General features: G+C 32.1%; 6 protein-coding genes and 1 long non-coding RNA gene across 9 annotated transcripts in view; 5 read left to right on the forward strand and 2 right to left on the reverse strand.

Annotated features, from left to right (window-relative positions):
* LOC104720320 lies at positions 1232-2533 on the forward strand. Its single transcript, XM_019230722.1, has 6 exons — positions 1232-1609; positions 1711-1807; positions 1880-2004; positions 2097-2181; positions 2268-2401; positions 2493-2533. Exons 1-6 carry the CDS (start codon positions 1348-1350, stop codon positions 2531-2533), a joined length of 744 nt encoding a protein of 247 aa, XP_019086267.1. The 5' UTR covers positions 1232-1347.
* On the reverse strand, positions 2576-6164 carry LOC104718766. The gene is made up of 4 exons (XR_756453.2): positions 5990-6164; positions 5680-5741; positions 5262-5502; positions 2576-2664 (listed from the first exon to the last, which is right to left on the reverse strand). It is a non-coding gene; the product is annotated as an uncharacterized LOC104718766 (long non-coding RNA).
* LOC104718765 lies at positions 2605-3627 on the forward strand. The gene is made up of 4 exons (XM_010436575.2): positions 2605-2686; positions 2773-2896; positions 2977-3189; positions 3280-3627. The coding sequence occupies exons 2-4, from the start codon at positions 2777-2779 to the stop codon at positions 3610-3612; spliced, it is 666 nt and encodes a 221-aa protein (XP_010434877.1). The 5' UTR covers positions 2605-2686; positions 2773-2776; the 3' UTR covers positions 3613-3627.
* On the forward strand, positions 3660-4725 carry LOC104718763 (ATP-dependent DNA helicase PIF1-like). Its single transcript, XM_010436574.2, has 2 exons — positions 3660-4044; positions 4148-4725. Exons 1-2 carry the CDS (start codon positions 3669-3671, stop codon positions 4723-4725), a joined length of 954 nt encoding a protein of 317 aa, XP_010434876.2. The 5' UTR covers positions 3660-3668.
* Positions 9098-11404, forward strand: LOC104718767. Of its 2 annotated transcripts, none has more exons than XM_010436576.1 (7): positions 9098-9198; positions 9339-9411; positions 10409-10471; positions 10576-10623; positions 10745-10807; positions 10908-10970; positions 11127-11404. In XM_010436576.1, exons 2-7 carry the CDS (start codon positions 9355-9357, stop codon positions 11142-11144), a joined length of 312 nt encoding a protein of 103 aa, XP_010434878.1. In that variant the 5' UTR covers positions 9098-9198; positions 9339-9354; the 3' UTR covers positions 11145-11404. The 2 variants fall into 2 exon arrangements, with proteins under 2 accessions (XP_010434878.1, XP_019086386.1); XM_019230841.1 differs by having other exon boundaries at positions 9114-9198; positions 9328-9411.
* LOC104720322 (uncharacterized protein At2g29880-like) lies at positions 19197-21272 on the reverse strand. Its single transcript, XM_010438242.1, has 4 exons — positions 21176-21272; positions 20393-20432; positions 19877-20255; positions 19197-19805 (listed from the first exon to the last, which is right to left on the reverse strand). The coding sequence occupies exons 1-4, from the start codon at positions 21270-21272 to the stop codon at positions 19197-19199; spliced, it is 1125 nt and encodes a 374-aa protein (XP_010436544.1).
* LOC104718768 (AMSH-like ubiquitin thioesterase 3) overlaps positions 22391-24683 on the forward strand; it is a gene marked incomplete in the record, with an annotated part of 4275 nt that continues 1982 nt past the window's right edge. The window contains 8 exon segments of one of the 2 annotated variants that reach the window (XM_010436578.1): positions 22391-22604; positions 22919-22983; positions 23070-23145; positions 23244-23438; positions 23550-23644; positions 24052-24157; positions 24278-24324; positions 24414-24683. In XM_010436578.1, the coding sequence (XP_010434880.1) occupies positions 22506-22604; positions 22919-22983; positions 23070-23145; positions 23244-23438; positions 23550-23644; positions 24052-24157; positions 24278-24324; positions 24414-24683 (953 nt within the window). 2 annotated transcript variants of the gene reach the window in all.

Here is a 24683-nt window from a genome sequence, read left to right on the forward strand (position 1 = left end):
TAGGTTGAACATGAGAATATTCCGTCATGAGAAGCTAGTAACTCAGACAAAGTTATGCATGAAATCTAAGGGCATTCACATTGGTAAACCTTGCAAGGGTGTCTTAAATATAATTTAGTATTAAGTTTCATATTAAATCTCTATTAAGATTGTATTTTTTGCCTCATCACTGGTGATCTCAAAATATGAGGTCTTAAGAATTAAAAATTAATTTATATAGAAGATGTGCTTTTTTGTTGTTTAATTTTGTAACTGATTTTATCTTTGCACAACAAGCACATATTCGTTGATTTGATAATTCAAGTGTTGCGTACATTCCTTTCTTCTTTTACAAAATTTGCAGAAGACCACAAAATTTGCAGAGGACTTTGAATTCAAAAAGCATGTGATTTTATCAAATACATAAACAAACAACATTTGTCCAAAACATTATTTTTCAATCACTTAATCTATATTATTAATTTCACAGCATTTTTGAGAAGAAGCCTTAGAGTTCAAAAGTATTTACAGAGAATGCCATTCTAATTAATATAAATAAAAAAATAAACAAATGCTGTGTTAATAAGAAAATTAATAAGTTTCTGGCCGAAAAGATGGAAACTATATTATCTCTTAACTCCCTTCACTTCAACGCCTAATTTCCTGCAAATTCAACAACCAATCTGTATCAATCTATATTATTTTCATATCAATCTTCAATCATATCGCTTAATTCTATCACCAAAAAAATCTAAACTTCACAGCAATTTTGAGTAGAAGCCTTGGAGTTCAAAGGTATTTAGAATGCCATTCTAATTAATATAAATAAAAAAATAAAAATTAATAAGAAAATTAATAAGTTTCTGGCCGAAAAGATGGAAACTATATTATCTCTTAACTCCCTTCGACTTCAACGCCTAATTTCCTGCAAATTCAACAACCAATCTATATCAATCTATATTATTTTCATATCAATCTTCAATCATATTGCTTAATTCTATCACCAAAAAAATCTAAACTTCCCAACGATAGACAAACCCGTATATTCAGCCTTCTTTATACGCAATCATAACAATCCCCAATTGCAGACTATATAAACACAATCTCACCAATCATCGAATCAAACAAACAAAGCTAATACCTAAAACAATGGCGTCTACTTTTGCTTTCCTCCGCGACATTCGTCTGTACAAGACTGCATGGAGAATCCAGGTCAAAGTCCTTCATAATTGGCGCCAGTATACAGCTGCCACAGGAGAAACACTTGAACTCATTTTGGCTGACGAGACTGTGAGTATCATTTCCATTTAGTCTATTCTTTTCATAACTTCTTCTGCCCTCACTACTTTATATTATATATTATAGGGAATGAAAATACACGGGTCCGTGAAAAAAGACTTGGTCAACCGTTACGTCAACCACCTAACCATTGGCTCATGGAGGTTCATCGAGACCTTCTCAATCACTCATGCAGTTGGTCAGTTTCGTCCTACCACTCATTTGTACAAACTCAATTTTGTCAACGGGACCTATGTTGCTGTTAGTGATCCTAAGTCCGACTCAAACTTCCTAAGCTTGACAAAGTTTACAAGAGTTGAGGATCCAGACCTTAACACTAACATGTTGATTGGTAAATTTCATTGTTTTTTTCTTATTATATTCTTAAAGTATCTATGATTTCAAAACATTAAAGTCCTCTTATGGTTTCTATTTGTGATACAACATTATCAGACGTGATCGGTCAAGTGGTGAACATTGGTGATATGGAGACAGTTGAAGTTAACAACAAGCCAACGCATAAACTCGTGTTTGAGATGCAGGATGAAAGGTTACATTAATCTGCCTAATTCTAAGCTTCAATTCAAAAAAACATGAACTAAAAGCTGATTTTTATTGACAGAGACGAGAGGCTATCGTGTACCTTGCGGGGCTCATTCGCTGACAAAGTTTTTGGAGGCTGCCATGCATCAAATGGTGTCATTGTGGTTTGCATCCTCCGGTTTGTTAAAGTGAAAACATACAAAGGTAATATTCGGCATGCATCTTCCTAAATAAAACAAATATATATCAAAATATATTTGGCTTTATATCAAATATTAAGAACAAATATGTAACAGGTAGTAGATACCTATCTAATTCCTATGATGCATCACAAGTGCATATCAACCCTGCTTGGATAGAAGTTGATAATTTCATCAAATCGTATGTACTTCTATCATAAGAATAAAACTGATATATGATAAAACTTTTACCGACCTATATAACACTTTGCATCTTATATCATACAGCCTTCCAAATGATGGTCTGTCTCTCGCTTTCCGTGAATCTGTCCCAAAGTTGGAGATTGTGGTTGTCACATCAGAAGACACCAGTCAGTATTCAAGGAAAACCATTGCGGAACTTATCGATTCAGTTGAGGTTGGTATATATATTCTTTCTAAAAAATATCATTTACATATGAACAAACGACCAACCTAAGGAATGGTATTTGAATGCTATATCACTAATTTCAGATCGGGAAAGTAAGAGTAATGAGCACCATCTACGCAATTGATACCGACTGGGCTTGGTATTATTTTAGTTGTCGTGCCTGCAATAAAAAAGTGACCCATATACGCACTGGATTTTACCAATTTGAGAGTAAGCCACAAAAACCAAAGTTTTGGTATGATGTTTGCAGGTCACCTGTGACCAATGTCATTGCAAGGTAAGATTGCAAACAGATAAACCGTTAAAATATATTTAAACTTTCTAGATTTTAGTCTACAATTTCTTCTGTGAATGGCATTGCAGATACATGATTTACGTTAAAGTCATGGACAATACTGGAGAGTCCAAATTCCTATTATTTGACAGCATTGCTTCTGAGGTTATTGGAGAATCTGCAGCTGCTATTCTTGGTGGTTCATTGGATGAGGTAATCAACGTGTTCATAGATCTATAAACATTCAGTTTACACTACTTTTTAATTAAATGCTATGTGATTCTCGCTTTCAGATCACAAATCCTGAAGATTTGTCTGACGCTATCAAGAACGTCATTGGGAAAACATTTGTTTTCCTGGTTTGTGTGGAACGAGAAAACATTTGGGATGGAAAGGATTCCTACATGGTAACCAAAATCCTTCCCAAAGACGGACTTTTAGCCGAGCAAATCACTGAGGAATCAAATGAAATTGTGAACCCATCTTCAATTATCTCCGGTGATCAGGTAAGAGTATTATGCAGATTTAATTACCTAAAGTGACCCATTTGTCTTACAAGCAAAGATACTAACTCTTTCTCACATAAATGTGGCTAGGCACACCTTGCTTTGACTTATAGTCAGGAGACTTCTGAATCAACTACTCCCTCCTCTAAACGTGTCTACACATCCAATTCTGATACACCTGGACAATCATCCTCTTCAAAGAAGGTGTGTGCTGAATCCAATGTAGTAGGAGGCCCAATCAAGAAGTTTGATTTAAAGGTGTCAACACTTGAGTTTGGAGAGAAGGAAATGGAAGAGGGTATTGAGGCTTCTAAGACTATGGAGACCCCTATGTGCAAGATGAAAGATACTAATGTTGGAAAGGTGGTTGACATCAAGGGGGTTCAAATCAAGGGGGTTCAAATCAAGGTTGAAAAGAAGTAAGACCAACAAGTTGTCCCGATGGTGGTTTATGTTTTCTGCACTTTTCTTAAATTGTTATGTCATCGCTTAATGCTTCTTATCTTTGGGATCATTGTAAAGTCCTAAAGTTAACTAAGAACATGCGTCTGCTCTCCAATGATTTGAGTGTTACTGAAGCTAAGGACATCGAAGAGTTTTCAGATTGGCTATTAGCTGTTGGAGATGGTAGGATTTCTATACCTAATGATGGTGAGGCTATCATTGATATTCCCAATGAATTTCTTATGACAGAAGCAGAGAATCCAATACATGCAATTAGCATGGAGATTTATGGCAATCCAGCAACTTGGAAAGATGAAGAAAATTCCAAATTCTTTCAGAGAAGAGCCATTTTAGCACCAACAAACGATGATGTGAACACAATCAATCAATATATGCTAGAGATGCTAGAAAGTAAGTGTTCTTATACACAACTTCATTATATGTTATTATATCATCTACTGTTGTTAAATATTGATTGTGTTCTAACTCAGTTTCGTATTCTAATTAATGACAGCTGAGGAGAGACTGTATTTGAGTGCTGATAGCATTGATCCTACTGATTCAGATTCACTTTCCAATCCTGTGATTACACCTGATTTCTTAAATAGCATCAAGATATCTGGGTTGCCTCATCATAATTTGCGGCTGAAAATTGGAGCTCCAGTTATGCTGCTTCGTAACATTGATCATAAGGGTGGGCTATGTAATGGAACAAGACTTCAAATAACACAGATGGCTAATCATGTTGTGGAAGCGAGAGTAATCACAGGTGATAGAGCAGGTGATATTGTTTTGATTCCTAAAATTGATTTGACTCCATCAAATACCAAGTTGCCTTTCAAAATGCGTCGCAGACAGTTTCCACTTTCTGTTGCATTCGCCATGACTATAAATAAAAGTCAAGGCCAATCGCTAGAGAAGGTGGGACTTTATTTGCCAAAACCTGTGTTCTCCCATGGTCAGCTATATGTTGCTTTATCTAGGGTTACTTCTAAGAAGGGATTGAAGATTTTGATTCTCAACAAAGAAGGCAAGATAGAAAGACAGACCACTAATGTGGTTTTCAAAGAGGTGTTTCAGAATTTGGAATAATTTTGCTATAATTACCCAAATCTGAAGGAGTTCGAAGGTATGTAACCTCTTTCATTTCAGAACTCCACAATATTGTACCATAAGAAGTTTATGGATGGTGAAATAAATATTGATATTTTTTGTAGATGGCTAATTTGGAAGGAGTTAGCTGAAGGATATTAAGTTGAACAATTTATTGTTAGTTACCATCGTAACTCATGCCTAGAAAACTTTTTATTTTTCTTTGTATTCTTATGCCAGAAATTGGAAACTTTTGGAATAAGAATGAAACTACTTCATTCTGACTTTGTAATTTTAAAACGACAATTTCAATTACAATCTATGTTAAAAATAAGAACATCTCACACCAACTGACAAAAGGAAATATGATTTATCTTAAAAGTTATCAGAAAAAACAATTTAATTCGATCGAAATTACTATTTGATTTGACACAGAACTAAATCTCAAATTCAATTTATGAAAAACTTAAATACGTATGTCCTAACTATTATGTCATGCATCAGACAATATATATCAATGAGCATGAAAAACACACCTCTTTATCTGGTATGAATTGGTGTGTAGACTTGTGGTGTGTAGAAACAAGTCCCGTATTTGATTCCTTTTCATCAACATGTTGTCTTCGAATTTAACCTACAAAACAAATATTTAAAAGTAAGTTTTTTCAAATATAAAGTAGAATGATTAGATTCAATTTATAAGAAAGACTGAGTAGCTACTTATCTTCTCTGGCAAAACTTGTACATTACTCCATCACTTATATTCAGGTCGAAAACCTGAACAGAGACATATGAATCTGTAGTTTAATATACTGATTAGGAACATTATAAGACTGTTCCTATAGATGGTCATTATAAATTTATAGTTTTACCAGTATTTTTTTTTTTATGGAAACCAAACAGACCTTAATACATCTAAAAAGGAAATAAAAATAACAAAATCACTTATCTTACACTATAGACGAATATTGAAACCAAGAGAAGGAACTCTGTTAATGAGGATCGACATATAAAACCTGCAAATTAGACAAAGATCCGTCAGTTTTACAGAAGCTTTTTTAAAAAACACAGAACGCAGTTGGAGTAATAATTTTTGTGATATACAAATTTACTTAGATTAGCTAGCCAATATTCAATCCGACCTAAGCAAAATGACCAAAACTCGATTTTGTAAAATAGGAAATTGATTGCATCAAATTCCAATAGTAGCAAACCGAATAACTAAAAAACAAATCCAAAAAGGCAAGGCTGGATCAGGAAATACCTTCGTCACTTTATAAATCCGGTGATTATGAGATCTAAAACATACCCACTTCTATCTCATTAGACACTGTATGAACTTTAATCGTTTCAGGGGAAAGAAACCAACCGACAAAAAGACAGCCGGTGAGAAAAAAACCATCCGGATATGTTCTTCTTTTCCAGAAAAAAAACGATCTGGAATAAAACGATTAAAGTTCATGGGTCGAAATATTGATGGAGAGGGAGACTGGACCACACATTTTCGACCACAACATTATTAATGGGCCTACAGACCCAATATGATTTTTTACAAAAACCAAAGGGTGTCCAAGTAATACATAAAATAAGTTATAGAAACATAGATTTTATAACTTATACAGTAATATTATGATGAAACATTGTTTGATCATGCAAACAAGTGACTAAATTTGTAGATAATCGGATCGAATCTGAAAGTAAAAAAAAACTTTAAAAGTCATTATACATAAACGCAAAGAACAAAAATCTATATGTCACAAAAATATACATTATTTAATCTTAAATTTCATAATTTATTAATTTTAACTGATTTAAAATATATAATTTAAAAATTGGCCCGCGGTGTACCGCGGGTTAAAATCTAATTATTATAAAAAAAAAGAAACACATCCCCGATTGGGATGACCAATGGAAATGCTCTAATTTCACTGCTTTTCAAAACCATCAGACTGGAAGACAATATTCGGGCTCACACTTAGGTCATGTACAACGGACGTTGCTCAACCGGTTGCTTCCTAAGATTTTTTTTATTAAAAATTAATTAAATAATATAAAAGGGAGAGAGAAGGAGAGAGAAATAGAGAGAACCGTTTTCAAAATTCTCGGAGAAGCAGCGCTTCTAAGTTTAATTCTATACATATCATCTTTCTATTAGTTATAGAATAAAATATTATTATCTTTTTTTTCTGTGAGTAACAGAAAGAGTTCGCCCGTTGTAAATGCTCTTAGGGGTGCACCTCTTTATTCACTTTATTATAAAATAATGAAACAAAATTTGTGTACATCATTATAAAATCTAAACTCTAACCACCTCATTTGTAAATCCAAACCGAAATATAATTTTGTTCTAATTGTAAAATCTAAACTCTAACCACCTCATTTTTAAACGCAAATCTAACTGTAAAATCTAAACTATAATCACTTCATTTGTAAACCTAAACTAATTTCATTATATAATTGTAAAATCTAAATCCTAATCACCTCATTTGTAAACTCAAACCGACATATAATTTCGTTTTAATTGTAAAATCTAAACCCTAACCATCTTATTTGTAAACTCAAACCGATATATAACCTCGTTTAATTGTAAAATCTAAATCAAACTAATATTTAATTTTTCTTAATTAAAAGTATATAGAATTTGGTTGCTTAATTTGTTTTGCTTTTTAATTTTTTTTTAAAATAAAATTAGATTCTGATTTGCTGAAAGGAGAGGAGGTGAAACCTTAAATATTTTTCCAGTAGACTCCTCTCTAAAAATGTTCTTTTAAAAAAAGGTTCCACAATAAATCTTAATTAGTTCATTGCTTGTAAACATAGAAACAACTGTTCACATTTAACAAAATTTCTAACTTCAGTAGGAATTTTGATAGTCCTTGTAGATTTTACTATCTCAAGTACTAATTATCTTTTAAAAAAAAAATTGTATGATATAATGTCAGTTATAAAGTAAGACATATATGTCGATTAATTGTTTATATGGTTAGACGCATTATATATATACATTGTCTAGTTATTTTTGTAGAAAGGAAACTAGTTTTGAAGGATTGTACATTTCATTAGCTTTCTTATGATAGAATCATTTCATGTTTTGAAAATGACGTTGATCGTATATCATCTGTGAGTGGTCTGGTGTTAACTTGTACTACCTTTGTTCTTAATCAGCATTCTTTTTCCAATTTATAATATTGTTAATTAAGAATTTATATATGTTGAAATACTTAATTTATTAATCTCTTTAAAGTGTATAGTTGTCTAAATCTTTTTTAAAAATTCTCACGGTTCCAAAGCCACCATAATGTTGGTGAGAAGAAATATCAAATATTACATTGTATATATATACATAGAAAGCATAAAGAAATATTACATGCTCATGGTATTCTATTGTATTTAAGATTTGTATAATGTCATTAAGACAATGACCCATATATATAAAACACCTGTCGGTTGAACATGTGCGAGATGGACCAACCTATATTAGTGATGTCTTAACGGCATGGAGGTATTTGAGTTCTATACAACTAATCTTTTCTTCCTTGACTTTGTTACACCCTAAAAAACAAATTCGCAAAATATTAGATAATAGAGAAAAGGGAGTCAGATCAGTGAATCCCAAAATACTATTGAGATCGATCGAGACACAGGTTCTAGGAGATGACTTCAATCTATAACTTTAGATACAATCTTATATATATTGCAAATAACAGAAACTACAGTCTCCATATATTATCATTCTTTGACTCAATCTTCGGAGTTAGACTGATATGCATGTATGTAATTCCCACTTGTTTGGCAAAGCTTAGAGAAAGAACATCAAACACGCACATACCGTGGAAACAATATACATCTATATATCAACCCAACCAGAAAATGTAAAATGAGAGCATATAAAACTAGATTAATTTACATGCTAATCTAGTATTTCAATATTGATTTCAAAACTCCATCCACGTGTTTTCTTATTTACAAAATAAAAAAAAAAAAAGATTTCTGGACCCATTTCGATGATATTTTCCATGATAAAATATTATTAAATTGCTTGACAATGTAAATATATCATATTAAATTCAATTTGATCTAAATTTCAAAATATAATTTATTACCCTTTTAATAATAATGGATATGGATACAAGTTTTCTAACATTAGAAAAAAAAAAATGTCCATCTGTCTATACAAGAGACTATATATATACCAAAGTCTTACTAAATGAGATAAGTATAATAATATTAATTTCATAGTAATTTTTACCACCAAAAAAATGAGATAATAAAAATATCTAAGAAGCTCTCACACACGTGTATGTTGCGCTTAGCCTATGTGCCTAACTACTACGCACGTGTGTACAGCATATGTGTGTATATATATATAAGTTTGCTAAAACGCATATTCTTCTTATTCTCTATCATCATCTCACCGTCTTTTTTTAATTTCGTCTTCCTCATCCTTCTCCTCTCTGAACCTCTCTAACTAAGGTCTCTCTCTCTCTTTCTCTCTCAACCTAATTATCTTCTTTTATAACTTAGATTAATTCTAAAATGCAGTTTTAATTTTGATTATTTTACTTCAATTGATTGTTTTGTTCTGTAAATTAATTTGATCGGAACCGAATTAGGAATTTGACAGAAGAAATGGCGACGGATTACAACAGAGCCGATGATTTCTTATTTTCTCAGCAACAACAAGAGGTAATTTTATTATATCTCATTTTTATTCGGCGATTTTTTTTTTTTTTTTTATTCTCTGATTTCTTGATTTTTTTTAAGCCATGGATTGGTGGTGCAATGTTTTAGGTAATTTTTATTTTATGTAAGGTAGATAAGATATTAACGTTTTGATGAAAATGAATATACGGTTCAGAATCACTCTTAAAAAAATATGGTATTGAATTGTATCAAATATAATTAAATGTTTATTCCATTTTTTTAAAATATGTTTTAAGAAAAAGTTTTGACTACAAGTCTAAATTAATTTGATAATTATTAGGGTCGGATTAGTAAGTCAACAAGTCAAAACATTTTTTTATTTATTGTGTGTGGTAAATTACCAAACCTAATCGTCGGCAAATTTTAACGACGGCGTACACGTTTCTTTTCATCTTTCTTCTACATTTCAAACATTGTTTCACATTTTCTAGTCAAAATTAAAAAAACTAAATACGTTAATTTTACGACATTTTTTAATGAATGGTCGAACTTTTTTAATTTGTCGGATGCAAGATATTTCTGGTAGGAATTGTTTCCCTTACATAAAATCTTATGATAAGATATTTTAATGTAACGGACGGTCGTAAACTATAAGCTCATATTCAACTTTTAGAAACCCCCTTGGCAAAATCAACGGTTTACTGAATTGCCACGTAGTACGTGTGATGACACCTGTCCTCTATCCGGTTTGATCCGGTCCATATGAAAAATGTCGATTTCGTTTTGGTCTGATGCATTTCCATTATGTTTTCTGTCCGATTGTTTTTTTTTAACAACAATCGAAATAATCGGTTTAGTAAATTAAACCCTTTTTGTTAACCAATCGGTATTACGAAGCACTGGTATAGAAATTTGTTTTCCGGTTAAAGAATTGTCGGTAGGCGTTTCATGAATGACTCATTCTTTTTTTGCCTCTTCTAATTAAAGCTATAGACTTAAATTATTGAACTTTCCGATTTGTTTTGGTGTTTGTCATTAGTGTACCACTGGTGCAAATAAATACGGAGGACTTGTGCCAAAGAAAAAGCCTCTTATCTCTAAGGTGAATCATCTTTAACTTTTAAGTAACCCACTTATTTTCATATTTATTCGTATGATCGTTAGTTGTTGTTAATTATTGCTTAACAAACTTAAAAATCAACGCAGGACTACAAACGCGCTTTCTTTGATTCAGCAGATTGGGCTTTGCACAAGGTATATATTATCAATTTATGCAATATATCTAACTGTAATTTAAACATTCATATTTCAATCTTTTTGACATGTTGAAAGCATTCTTGTAATGGTTTTTACTATCTAATTGATATTTCCACAGCAAGAAGCAAGTATAGATGAGAGAACAATAGCGGCAATAGAAAATCTAAGACCCAAATTACAGGTAAATAATGCTTAATTAAATCTACTTAGAGCAGTAATTGCATTTGGTTAATACTCTTAGTTATTCAACGAAGTTTTGTTCCGTTGTAATTTATTTTCAGAGAACGCCTCGCAAGCAACTTCCCCCTAGAAGACCCACATGTGCATCTGGTCATGAGAGTTTGGTGAGAAAATAAGTTGATTTTAATTACTCACTTAACAAATCCTTATGTGTTTTTTTTTTCGACAACTAATGTGTTTTCTTCATTTTATCATTTGAGTAAATGTAAATGCAATTTTTTTAGAACAGATATTTATAAAAATTGTTTTAATAATTGCAGACAGAGTCGAGCTTTTAGGGTACAAGGAAAAGGGTTTTGATGTGGAACTGGAACGTGATTGGTTTGGTAGTGAGCCTGCCTACTCACGTGTTTCATGTTTCCATTAAAACTTGTATGCAAAAGTTGTTCGGTTTTTTTTTCACTCTTGGTTCATAAAATACTTGTCGTTTCAATAAATATCGCAGACAATTGTTGCTGTTTCTTTTCTTTCTTTTCTTGTTTGTTCCATAACCATTCACAGCATAAATGAGACAACACCACACAAAAGTTGAAAACCAGTAACCTAGAAAGTACAAATCAATGATCATTTAAGTTTTAAATTATAACTCTTTAATTGTCTTCATATATAGTTATCTGTTTTGGGTTAAGCCTAATACAACCATATTTATACCTGCACTCCATTAGCTAGTGATTGTGTTTCCACTAACCTATCTTAGCTTACTGCTTAACAAACATAACCTCATTCTACATGGGCATGTATGGCCCAACAATGGCCTCATTCTACTCGTTTGTTGATAAGTTTGAAATTCTTATTCGTGTCATCTCCTTGAGGAATTAATTAGTCATGTGAGCTATCAACAATGACATTAACGATGCGGATGTGACCTTGTCAAGTGCAACCCTCAAGACATTAACGATATCTTCCCATTCAATAAGCATTTTGTCATTTGATACACCGAGTCTCATTTCCTTTATGTATGATGGTTATTATGTGCCGGACAATCTAGTAGGAAATATGACAAAAAAACCTCTTTGATGCTCATATGCCCGTCTGTTTAATGGAAGAGGATCTCGAGGCTCGAGCTAGTTGTAACCAGATCATGATGATTGGTTAGAGGTGTAAAAAAGCTCATTTGCCAATCATATACAAAGATAGTGGCCATATATATTTGATACTTTGTCTCGGGAGGACAAAGGTCGTTTGCTCACATCTTGTCCGATGAAGATGTTAGAGATAAGATTCAAGAGTTTCGAGGAACAATTAATGAAAGAGACGCACATGATAAATTAAGCATATTTCTTGGACAATTTTTTCGTGTTTGAAGGAGATGATGAATATCTACGTTAAAGAGAATGATCGTGAAGTGCATGGACATTATTTATCTTAGAGATGTTGGAACAGTACAACAACGAGCTATCAAGTAGCGATATCAAGCTCATTGGATAAGAAGAGGACTGCAAAATGAAGTCATGAAATTTGACTTCGGTTCTTTTGTTTAAACTGTAAGAAATACGAATAAAGAAGTCAACTCAAAAGTAAAGGACGAATCTAAAAAAATCTCAAAAGTAAACGACCAATAATAAAATAGTACATGAATAAAAAATAAAAATAAAAGTTTATCATGCGGTATATTACATAGCTTATATATAGCTTAAATGTGATTTTAAAATCATAATTTAGTTATAAACTTATATATAGCTTAATTAAAGAGAGATATATGTAATTTAAAAAGATGTATATTACACTTATATATATAACTTAATTAAATAATCAAAATAAAGATATGTACAACGTAATTCAAGCCGACCGCTCCTTAAAACATTATTCCACAATGAAAGGCGGTCCATGTGTATAATTTGCTTTAAATACGCAATTTTTTTTTTGTTTTAAAGGGAAGACGCCAAAAATTATTTAAGGGGGTGTATTCAACTTGACATTTTAAGTGATTTGTGTAAAATTTACGAATTCTATGTTATTCAATCATGGATTTTAAAAAGTCTATTAAAATCTACTGTTATTGAACTGATGATTTAAAAATCTACTTTAAAATCCATTAAAATTCACTGTTATTGAACTGATGATTTAAAAATCTACTTTAAAATCCACTGTTATTCAAAACAGTTTTGTGGATTAGGATTTTAATAATTTTTAGGATTATGGAGGATTTGTTTAGTTAAAAATACATAAATCTAAATCTCATGGTTTTAGGTGGGATTTGAAAGAATTTTACAGAAAATCATATGAACTTCCCTAAAATCTATCAAAATTCTAAATTTCCTAAATCCTATCAAATTCCCCAAAATCATGGTTTGAATACACCCCCCTTAGTCTGTTGATTGGTGACCCACATGCGTTTTTTTTCTTTTTTCTTTTGTCAATTCTGCTTTTCTCTATGTCACCACTTACCCTCTTAGGTAGTGAATGGGAGCGGCGTATTTGTAAAAAGTGGGACGGTTTCTTATGGATGTGATTTCAGTTCACCAATCAACTTAGGTAGTGAATGGGAGTGGCGTATTTGTAAAAAGTGGGACGGTTTGTTATGGATGTGATTTGAGTTCACCAATCAACTTAACTTTTTTAAGATGCGGTGCGTTTTTTACTTTGTTCATAAAAAAATAAAAGTTCAAAGTGCGGTTCAATTTTTGAAAGAAAAACTGAAAAACGCATTGAACAGTAATAACGCTCATATTTCATTTGACTTGTAATTTACAGTATAAAGGATTTGACTTAAAAAATCAGAATTCAGATGTGGTTTTAATTATGGGTTTGTAACTTGCAAACATATACATATAAGGTCCGAATGGTGACAACGGATTTGGTTGTGCGTGATAAACAATTTAATAGTGCGGTACGGTTTAATTGCGGTTTGTGCGGGAAAAATATATTTGCGGGACAAGTGCGGTTAGAAAAAATAAATTATACATAATAAATTATTGAAAGATGATAAAAACAACAAATAGTGCATATTACAAATTATAGATGAATATATTAATATTTTATATAGTTGTAAATTATTATTTGTTTTGGGCTTAAGAAAAACATTTTCATGCATTTATGAACTTTAAAAACCCAATTTATTAGAAGGAAAAATTTAATTATTTGACATATATATTTTAAATCAAGTAAAATAAAAAAAATTATATGTTTATGTAAAGAAGTATATTATATATATATATGTGTATATCTACCCATATATTAAAGATTTTTTTTACAAAAAAAAAAATATAAAAACCGTACTTTAAACAGTTTTACCCTCTTCTAATTTGATGCGGGTAGACCACACCGCTTTCTGTAGAGAAAAACAACCAAAATCTATATATTTTTGTTATGTATATATTACGAGATTTTACTTAAATATTATTAGTTACTAAATTAGGCCCGCGTATTAACGTGAATATAAGAAAAATATGTGAAATTTTAAATTGTACTCAAAATATTAATTTTATTTCATTTTTCTAAAACAGGATTTAGAGTTCACACACTCCATATTTATTAAATTTTTTAATTTTTTAATTTCTTATAATTTACAAATATGTTAAAACAAAGTTTTTGTATAACACATAACAAAATCTTTAATTGTTAAAATTGACACGTGCCGCGATCACATGAGTTACTCACTTTGAAAACCAAAGTTTATATAATAACATAATATTGAATATGTTATCAAATCATTCACCGATTGAAAAACTTAAGAAAGTTACATTAGTTTCTTATTTTGATTATCTTATTTTTCTTATATTATGTTAATCACTAATTTTAACACATGAAACCTTTTTATACTTTAATCACTTTTCTGTATAAATTTATTTTTACTATATGATTATAATAAATAACAACTGCATTTAAATTGCAAATATTTTCCTTATTAAATGCACATATTTTCCTATTGAAATTAGTAAATTAATAGATAACTTTCTTATTAGAATTAGTGATATAATAGATTACTTTTGGTTTTATATACATTTCAAAAATATTATTTGTAATCATTTTATTTTTCGGATTTCTTAATTTTCCTATAATTATTATATAAAATTTATTTTCACACATGTCAAAATATTATTGATATATTTGACACATGTCGCGATTATATGAATTACTAATTTTGAAAACTAAAGTTTATATAATAAGATAGGGAAAACTGTCGTTTAAACTATGAACTTTCAAATTTTGGCCATTTAAACCATGAACTTTCAAATTTTGGCCATTTAAACCATGAACTTTATTGTAAGCCATTTAAAACATCAACTTTTGTTGACTAGCTTTTTTAAACATGAAATTTCATTGACCAAGCCAAAAAAGAAAGTTCATGGTTTAAATAGCCAATATTTGAAAGTTCATGGTTTAAATGACATTTTTCCTAATAAGATATTGTGTTAGTGTGTTTTTTGTGCAAATATGTGATATTTGTGTGATTGGTGTATTTTGTTTGATCCGTCCCGCAACATTCGAATTTCGTCCCGCTTAACTGCTGTCATTCGCTACCATAATCTGATCAGTTGGTCAAGAAAATAAAAGAAATTTAGAGATTACTTAAAATCATTCCATTTAGCTAATTCCAAAAAAAAAGTGTAGAGAAAGCATTGAAGTGGGATCTGTGTCATTTCCTTTTAAAAATACACACTATGTATCATACACTCCAGTTTGAGTAAGTTACCCTTGATCCAAAAATCTTGGGAATATTTATGTAGAGTTTACTTCCTCTTGTAGCATTTAATTTTCCTGCAGTAAATTTTGAAAATGAAAAAGAAGTTTAACAACAAAAGTGTAGAAAGCAATGAATATTATTATTGATCATAACTTCACCTACAAATATATTTTTTTATGTAGAGGTTACTTGTCTCTTGTATGGTAATCATCTACTTTTTGCTAACCGGAAATTTATAATAATGAAAGCAATCATAAAAAACTTTGATTCATAATTTTTAAACCTTAACAATTAACTTCACTTCAAAAAAAAATTACAATTTAGAAAAGTAACCGGACCAATCAAAGAATATGACATCATGTTAATATTAAAGTGATGTTTTAATAACGTTGGAAAAATAGCCTTGCAGTATTTAATCTTCTTGTACGTACAGTAAGTTTTGAAAATGATTTTTTACAAAGAAAGTGTAGAAAGCAATGAAGTCTAATAATTGGTAATGGTAGACGTAGAATTCCTAAAAGTGTTTGGCTTATATGTAACTGTTGGTAGAGTATTCATATTCAAGGATGCATCAGTTTTCTAGTGATATTCAATGATGGTCTTAATAATATTTATTATCCTTAAACTAGCTTGATACTAAATATAGCTTATTAAATATATTTAAACTTTTGTTCATATTCATAGATTATCTCTTAAACTTATATTAATTATGATTTTTATATAAGTTCATAGATGGTCTTTTGTTTTTGTTCATTTTTTTAAATAGAAAAAACTAAAATCTGATGTGGCAAAATTTAATTGGCCAAGTGACTTGTAATTTATAGTATAAAGGATTTGACTTAAATAAAAATCTAAATTAATTATGGATTGTAACTTGTAAAACATATACATAAATCTGATCAGTTGGTCCAAGCAAATTAAGGGGATGTTATTGGATGGAGGTTTTTAATGGATTTGAATTATTAGTGGATTTTAAAGTTCAATGGTTTCCTAATGCATTAGACAAAGATTTGATGTCATTATAAGTGGATTTGAAAAGCATAACTGATGGATTTGAAAGTCATTTACTAGTGGACTTTTTTTTTTTTTTTGAAGGTAAATAAAAAAATATTACTTATCCATAAATTGTGGTGTAAGTGGAAACCAAATTAAAACATTACGTTACCTTATCAAAAACATGTTTTTCCATATATTAGCTAGTAATGAACGTTTTAATTTGGTTTTAATAATTTTACGTTACTCATGGTTACTTTTTGTGTTTTGAATAATTTTGCAACTGTTAAAATATAAAATTAAACTAACAAAATTATTAAAACCTTACATTAAAAAGTAAATCCATAATAAAATATATACTTAAACTGCATAAATCATTATTCTCACTTCTAGCTTTCATTACTAGTTAGTTGCATCCCTCCACATTTGCTGAGCCATTGCTTCTCTCCATATATTAGCAGTTTCTCTTTCTTGATCTTGTATTTCAAAAACTTCATTATTTTGAGAACCATCTAAGGGAGTGTTGTCTTCCATGTTTTCTTCATCAATAACTCCAAATTCTTCTTCAAGTACAGGAAATTCATCTGACAATGCTTGCGAAAAAAATTGTGTAAGGCTGCACAAGCCAACACTAATTCTGTCTGTGTTTTATAAGAAAACGGAGGAGCAGTTTTAAATATAGTAAACCGTGATTTGAAAACTCCAAAAATTCGCTCAATCACGTTTCGTAAAGATGAATGACGATGTGATACTTCGTAGCTCGAAAAACGGAGGAGTTTCCGGATCGCAACCTTGGCCAGTAAAATCTTGGAGGTGATACTTAGTAGCTCGAAAAGGAGCCAAAAAATTGCGTCTATTCGCAAATGCACAATCAGCTAAGTAAAATTTTTCTGAGAGAAAATTTATAACATGTAATTATTAGCTTATCATATGGTAAGTAAAATTATTAGTTTATCATAAAATATAAGAATTACCTTGTGGAACCACAAATCTATTAGTCCTTCTTGTTAAAGCATCATATAATACTTTTGAATAGTGTGCTGAACCTTCCCATCCACTGAGAACGTATATGAATTCCATATTAAAGTTGCAAACAACCAATACATTCTGCGATATTACTCCTTTTCGATTATGGTAGCTTGGAGCTATATTGTTAGATACCATAGCAGGTATGTGTGTACCATCAATTGCTCCCAAACAATTCTAAAAGAAAAAATAGGACTGAGATATTAGTTTTAAAGAACACAATAGTAAACAAAAAAAAGAAAGAAATATAGACTACATATACATACCTTGAAATAAGGATAAAATCTTGTACTCTCTCTTATTTTTGAAGCTACCATAAGGTTAGGCTTGGCCATCAAACTCGGAGCAATTGTATTTATTGCCTTTAAAACCTTATGAAAATTTGTACTTGTAGCAAATTTTGATCTTCCAAAACTATCTCTAGTGTGACCATACCTTGAATTGTGGCCAACAGTGATTAGGAAGGTGGCAACCATTTCTTCAACACAGATGAATCTTGTATCTTTTAAATGCGTCATATCTCGTATAAGCTGACATAGCTTCAGAAACACGTCTGGAAACATACGATATAACTCCCGAAAATGATCGTTATCTTCTCGTAACACATTGCACATATAATCGTATCCAATTCTTGTGATAGGTCGTCGGATTGGATACTCGATGTAATCTTTCTGTTTTAAATATTGATGTGCAATGAAGACTTGTGCTAACCCTATTAACGTCACCAACAAATGCATTATCTTTGTATCCAAATCTTCATCCTCGAGTTGCTCTCTTGCAATTTCGATTTCTTCTTCGTCCGACAACCTTTGTACAGGAAACAAATAGTTTGTATTAGTCATGTATGAAATATTTTTATTTATTTAAGTAATTAAGAGTTTCAAAAAAACTGCAGAAAACGAACTTACATGTGAAACAGTCGAAGGAAAAAACTAAAGTCGATGAGAAGCCAATTTCAGAGGAGAAGGAAGATGAAACTTCTGATAAAGATGATCTGGTTTTTTCCATTTGACGTAATATAGACTTCTGAAAATATATTTTGTAATCAAAACAGAAAATAGAATATAATAAATCTATGTTGAATATTTGTTGGAGAAAATCTAGAGTAAATATTTGAGGTAAACTCAAGTAAGATACAACTTGACCAGTTCAATAAAATCGATTTAATAATATAATGATAAAAATGAAAATTAACATTAATGTATAGTATTAAAGTAGCTTGACTACGGTATAAAAGGCAGCTACGTTATCAAACGATCGACATTAAATTATGAAGGTGTGAGTTATTTATAAGTTACATGTGGCTCAAAGTTTGAAAGTCTATTAGATCTCTTCTTTTCTTAAGTCCTCGTACTATTTTAAACAGTAGTTATAACCAAAGTGGGAATCTTACTGTGAGCCACACATAAGATTAATGGAATCACCATTTAACATTGGAACATGTCTTTTCCTTTTTGTTATTTTTTCGTGTGAGCATGCAAAGTTCTGGAAATTACCTTGATCCTCAGTTAAAGATTTACAGTGATCTATAATACCGATTCAAGCTCATTGAGAACAGATTTACCCAATAATTTTAAAAAAAAAAAAATGTAGATTTCAAATGAAGCAAACAATTTTTAGGAAAAAAGGAAATAATACAAAAAAACAAAGAAAACATAAGTTTTCTACCAACCAAAAAAAAACATCAATACACATTGCGTCTTATCCAACACAAACGTTCTTCGATAGACATGCTGATGAACACTTCTTTCATCCCCGACTTTAGAATTTCATTCAATGTATCATAACGAACATTTTCCTCCAAATCAGAAATTTCTTTAATAGCTTCCCATAAATTGTTCTTTTTCTTCTCAGCTTCTCTGGAGCTGGCTTCTCTTTGTTGTCTTTCCTCTCGTTGTTGTATCAAGCTAACAACTTGATTGCTTACCTCAATCATTTCAGTGAACGCCTTTTCCATACGGATACTATCCATGCTTGGATTCGAATTACCAGAGTCTTCACCATCTCCACTTTTAGCTCTTTTTTTAGGATTTTGTTTATCTCTCTGGCCCCCCTTGCTTTGTGGCATACTTGAATCTCTCGAACCTGATGCTTGAGATCCATCTAAATGTCCAAAGAGACTTGAATATAATTCGCATGGTGCATTATCTTTAACTCCAAAAGTTTGCGCGTCAGTATCATCTCCTAAGCCAACAGCATTTTTTCCCGTCGCTAATCCAACATCAAATATTAGCTGTAAATCTTCATAGTCTTCAAATGTTTCATCACGCATGCTTTTTTGTCTTGGATGTGCCTATAAAGAAAAATATATAATATTACTAATTAATAAAATAAACTATTATAAAACTTTAAAAACTCAGTTACCTTTTCGTAATCATCCCACACATGGTTAGGAGCTGTAAACTTTTTAGTTACGGGATCCCACCCAAATCCAGAACTAAACCGAATCAGCTCTAGCATGCTATTATAGCGATTTTTCAAATTCTTCCATTTACTTTGATAGTTGTTATAAGTTTTCTCACACTGAAGTGCAGAATTCAAAGCAGGCAGAATCTTTTTCTCCACTGTCATCTTGCTTATACAACCACTTGTATCACGCCAACCTTGGTTGATACCCTCTGTGAGGAGTCTGATCAACATTTTTGTTTCTCGTGCATTCCACGTTTCATATGGTCCTTTTTTCTTTCCTTGTGGTTGCGGATCTCCCATTATGCTTCTAGTAAAATGACATCCCATTATACATCTAGTAAAATAACATTTATCAAATGTAAACATATATTCTAAGAACCTATAAACTTTAATATCAAGTATCATTTAAGAATACGTATAGATTATGTATGATAACTAATAATCTCAGAAAAATACAAAAGACGAACTTACACGTGAAACCCAATGAGGCTGAACAAGATAGCAGTGTAACCTACAAGACACACAGGAAAAAGCAACTGTATCAAAGTGTGATAGAAAATTGCCATAGATTAGTAACTTAAAAAAAAAAGATATACGAGAACAATTACTTAAGACTGCAGTGGCGCACCTATTTTTTTCATCTTCTTTTCTCTTACGGTGTTATATAAACTTCTAAAGAAGTTGTCTAGTTTAGTGGCACCAATTTCGTTAAGAGGATTTAGTTAGTGGAATGAGGTTGGCTAAGTTAGTGGCACCAGGTTCAACGAGTGGAATGAGGTTAGCTAATTTAGTGGCATCAAGATAGTGAAGAAGGTTCAACAAGTGGAAGGATAGAGAGCAGCAAGATCGTTTGTAATCAAAACAGAGAATCTAAAAAAAAATGCATATATTATATAATATTTTTATCAAATACGGTGGTCAACTATTTGTTACAAAATTTAAGATTTTAATTAAGCTCAAGATATTTTATGATTTGATATGATCAATTCAAATTTTTTTCAAGTAGCATTTAGTTTTAATTAAATAAAAATCAAAATGAAATTCAGTGTTTTTCCATTTGTTTTTGTCAAAATTTTCCTTCATATTCTGCAAATTCTCGAGCTTCGTACTTCTTCAGCTTAAGCTCTTCCAACTTTATGGCTTCTTTTAACCAACGTTGGCTAAGCTCACCAAGCTAGAAGAAGAACTCATAGCTTATTTTTACTCCTCATAATCTCTAAGCCTTTGGTCCAACGTGATGTGCAATCAACATACCACACCCACCTACCGTAGTCCATTGCATTTCTTGGGCTCTTTGAGTAGGCTTGATTGTCCTTCCTCCCTGGGTCCTTTGAGAGGATTCATCATCCATCTCGTTACCATATACTCCCAGGTCGAAGGCAGCAAATTGATTGCTTACTACTTAAGATACTATCCCTCACAATCTCATTTACCAATGAAACCGAATTTGGGGGAGTAGTCGGGACAGTTACCGTGGCTGGAGAAGAGGACACTAAAGCTTCAATGATGATTGGATAAAGTGATGGTAGTAGCTTCTGTAACATCACTTTGGAAGACTATATATAGGAGTAGTTTCTACATTTTTAGAGACAATTTGCAGAGCATGAGGATAGCTTGATGATGGGTTAGTGTTGGTTTACTAATCCAGGAGTAGGATGAAAATCGTTGGTGTTTACTAAGTAGTGTTGGTGTTTACTAAGAACATGAGGAGAGCCAGATTACTGGTCAAGTTCTATCTTCGGTTAGACGGTAACAAAATTGTCACAACACAATCACAGTTACTTCGAGAGCCAGAGCCAGATTGTCACAACACAATCACAGTTGAAACATAGCTTCCTCTGTTGCTCTGCTGCTTTTAGTGATATTTGAAACATAGCTTCCTCTGCATCTAAAGACATGCACTTGGTTTCAACGACAACGACAACGACAACGACAACGACAACGACAACGACGATGACGACGACGACGATGACGACGACGACGATGACGACAACGACGATGAGGACGACAACGACAATGACGATGACGAAGTCACCGAATGTTATTGATTTCATCGGGAGAGATACTTATGAGAAGAAAGATAGAATACTTAAAAATTGTTAGAATTGTCTTTATTCATGTTTTGGATGTAAAATACATTAAAATCTAAGGTAAAACAAAATTTATTAGAAATAGAATAACAACAATTTTACAAGTGCTTTAAAATCATCCAACAAATGTTAAATCCAATAACAATAAATTTTCTTGTATTTTCTAAAATACCTGATAGAATAACGCTGAATTTTGAAATACATCTAACTCCATTAAAATTCAAGATTGAATAACACCCCTAAAAGCAATTTTTGCGTAAAAAAAAAACTGAAAGTAATTTTAGAGGTTACATTCCATTTAGCTAATTCCAATTATACCCCTAAGACTCTGATTTTTAAAGTAAACTTTGGTTTGGTAATCATGTCGACATTAGTTGGTTTCTTAAAACGACACAGTTTTTGATTCCTCTCCGACTACTCTTTTACGTTTTCCTCAGCGCCATTGATCCGTTCGATCTCTCTCAGCGATTTGAAACTCGGATGATACGGTGAAGATGAAGATTGATCTGAATAAGGTTGCTCGTAAGATTGAGGTGGATAATCGTATTCCTCTCCGTAATTACTACCGCATCGCCGATAATCTCCTCCGACAGGTCAGTTCCCGATATCGCAACGAATCTCAATCTCAAAAATTAATATGAAGCGTTTCTAGTATTTGATTTTCGTACCGCTAGTTTAGGAAGTGATCGATTTGAGAGTTTAGTTTATCAATTAGAGATTTTTTTTGGAGTTTATTGGAACAGAACAGTGTTGGATTTCTAGTTATCGTAGTAAACCTAATCGGCTACTTCCAATTGTATGATTTAGCTACTTGTAATAAAGCAGTTGAATTCATTGGCCTGTTGTGTGGTTTTTGATGGTTCACATCTCTGAGAAGATTTTAACATGTTTTTGAACATTGCTTCAGGCCAGCATATATCGCGATGAGAAGAATGTTGTGGATTTGTATATCATGCTTCTTAGATATTCAAGGTGAGGAGAAAAAAGTATCACTTTTAAGTATTCATTTGTATTTTATCCAAGAGGTTACAAGTTTTGTGTCCTTTTTTCTTCTGCAGTTTGATTTCTGAAACGATTCCTTTCCATCGAGATTACCAGGCATGGCTTCCACAAGAAAGACTTGGGAGTAGGAAGGTCAGGTATTTCTGTTTTATCCTTTCAAAAATGTTGTTTGGTGTATACCATACATAGTAGTGTCCTCAGATGTGGTTTCTTTTTCTTTTGTACAACAGAGGTTGCGTGCTGTAATCAATGAGCTCGAGTCTCTGAAACCGGAATTTAACCGGCTAGTGGATAAGCTAAACAGAGCCGAGGATGAATCCCACCGGGTTGGAAATGATCTCCCGATTGTATCATATAGTTCAGATGCTGTTGAATGGCCTCCTTCCCACAAAGCTTCATCATACTCCAGTCCTGATATTAACAAGGTCTAAGACTTGGCAGTTGCATCTTGATATAATCCATGTTCCCAAAAGAACTTCAACTCTTGTGCTTTCTTACCAGCATTTCCTTTAATTTTCTTTCTTTCCTGGATACAGGCAGCCTTACCGACATCTCAACCATCCTGGACGTATAACAATAATCTAACTTCATCTTCAAATCGTACACAGATTGATCAGCAATTCCAGAAGCTGTGAGTATCTCCCCTTAGTATAGTTGTCACTTGTCAGTAATTCTCTTTAATAGGAATTCAACACCGTAAGTTCTCTGAGCATTTGGAAACCCTGAGAAATAGGGATATGCGATCCCATATAAGTCACTGGTTTCCTTGCTTTAGCTCTGTCTGTTTCTGTGATCACCATAAAATCTGTTTAGGTCATTTCTTACCAGGAAAATTGCCAATCTGATGTACTAAACTGCTAATGCTGTTTGGCTTTTCTGTTCATGGAATCATGTTTGAAGATATTTGTTGTTGAGTTTTGTAGAGTTGTCTTTAGTTTCAAAGTATCGAAACAAGAAATAGGTATATGAGACTCAAGTGCTTGTCCATATTAACCCACAATGATCATTGAGATTCTAACTATGCTCCTGTACCTGCAGATCATTTGATTTTCTGCCTCCAAACCAAGCAACCTTGTCTAGACATTCATTTCTAGGTCCAAATGGTCTAAAAAGTCAGTGGGTTGCACCCAAGTCGGAGATAAAGGTAATCATTGTTATCCTCCCCACATTTTCTCACTCTTTCTTTCTCTTCGTGGTCCAGTCCAGTTTTAATCTTTTAGATCTTAAGGAGCTAAGGAAAATGTTATTTTGTATGGAATGACAGGTTCAATATCCGAGTAATACCGACTGGGGTTCTGCTGAAAATTCAGGGTAAGTACTTAGCATTTGATAAGTTGCCTTTTGTAGTATTACTTTTTGAATTCATGGCTATTCATAACTTACTCCAAGGGTTTCTACAGTTTGATTGACACTGGACTGAGCGGTTCCGCAGCATCACTTAATGGTGATTCTCAAGAGATTGCAACGCTGAACTCTGTACTCTCCTTAGATGATGGTCGATGGCAGCGTCATTCTGAGGCAGTAAATTCCCAGTTTATTAGTGACGCAACTGAAGACCCCTTTCAGTTTGTTGGTATGAAGCAACCTTCCCCTCCTCCTGTGCTTGCCCAAGTGCATCAAGAGCTAGCCCAAATTTGCCCATCTAAAGTTGCTGATCCTAGACCAGGACC

This window comes from Camelina sativa, chromosome 10, assembly GCF_000633955.1.
Source record: "Camelina sativa cultivar DH55 chromosome 10, Cs, whole genome shotgun sequence".
Taxonomy (NCBI): Eukaryota; Viridiplantae; Streptophyta; class Magnoliopsida; order Brassicales; family Brassicaceae; genus Camelina; species Camelina sativa.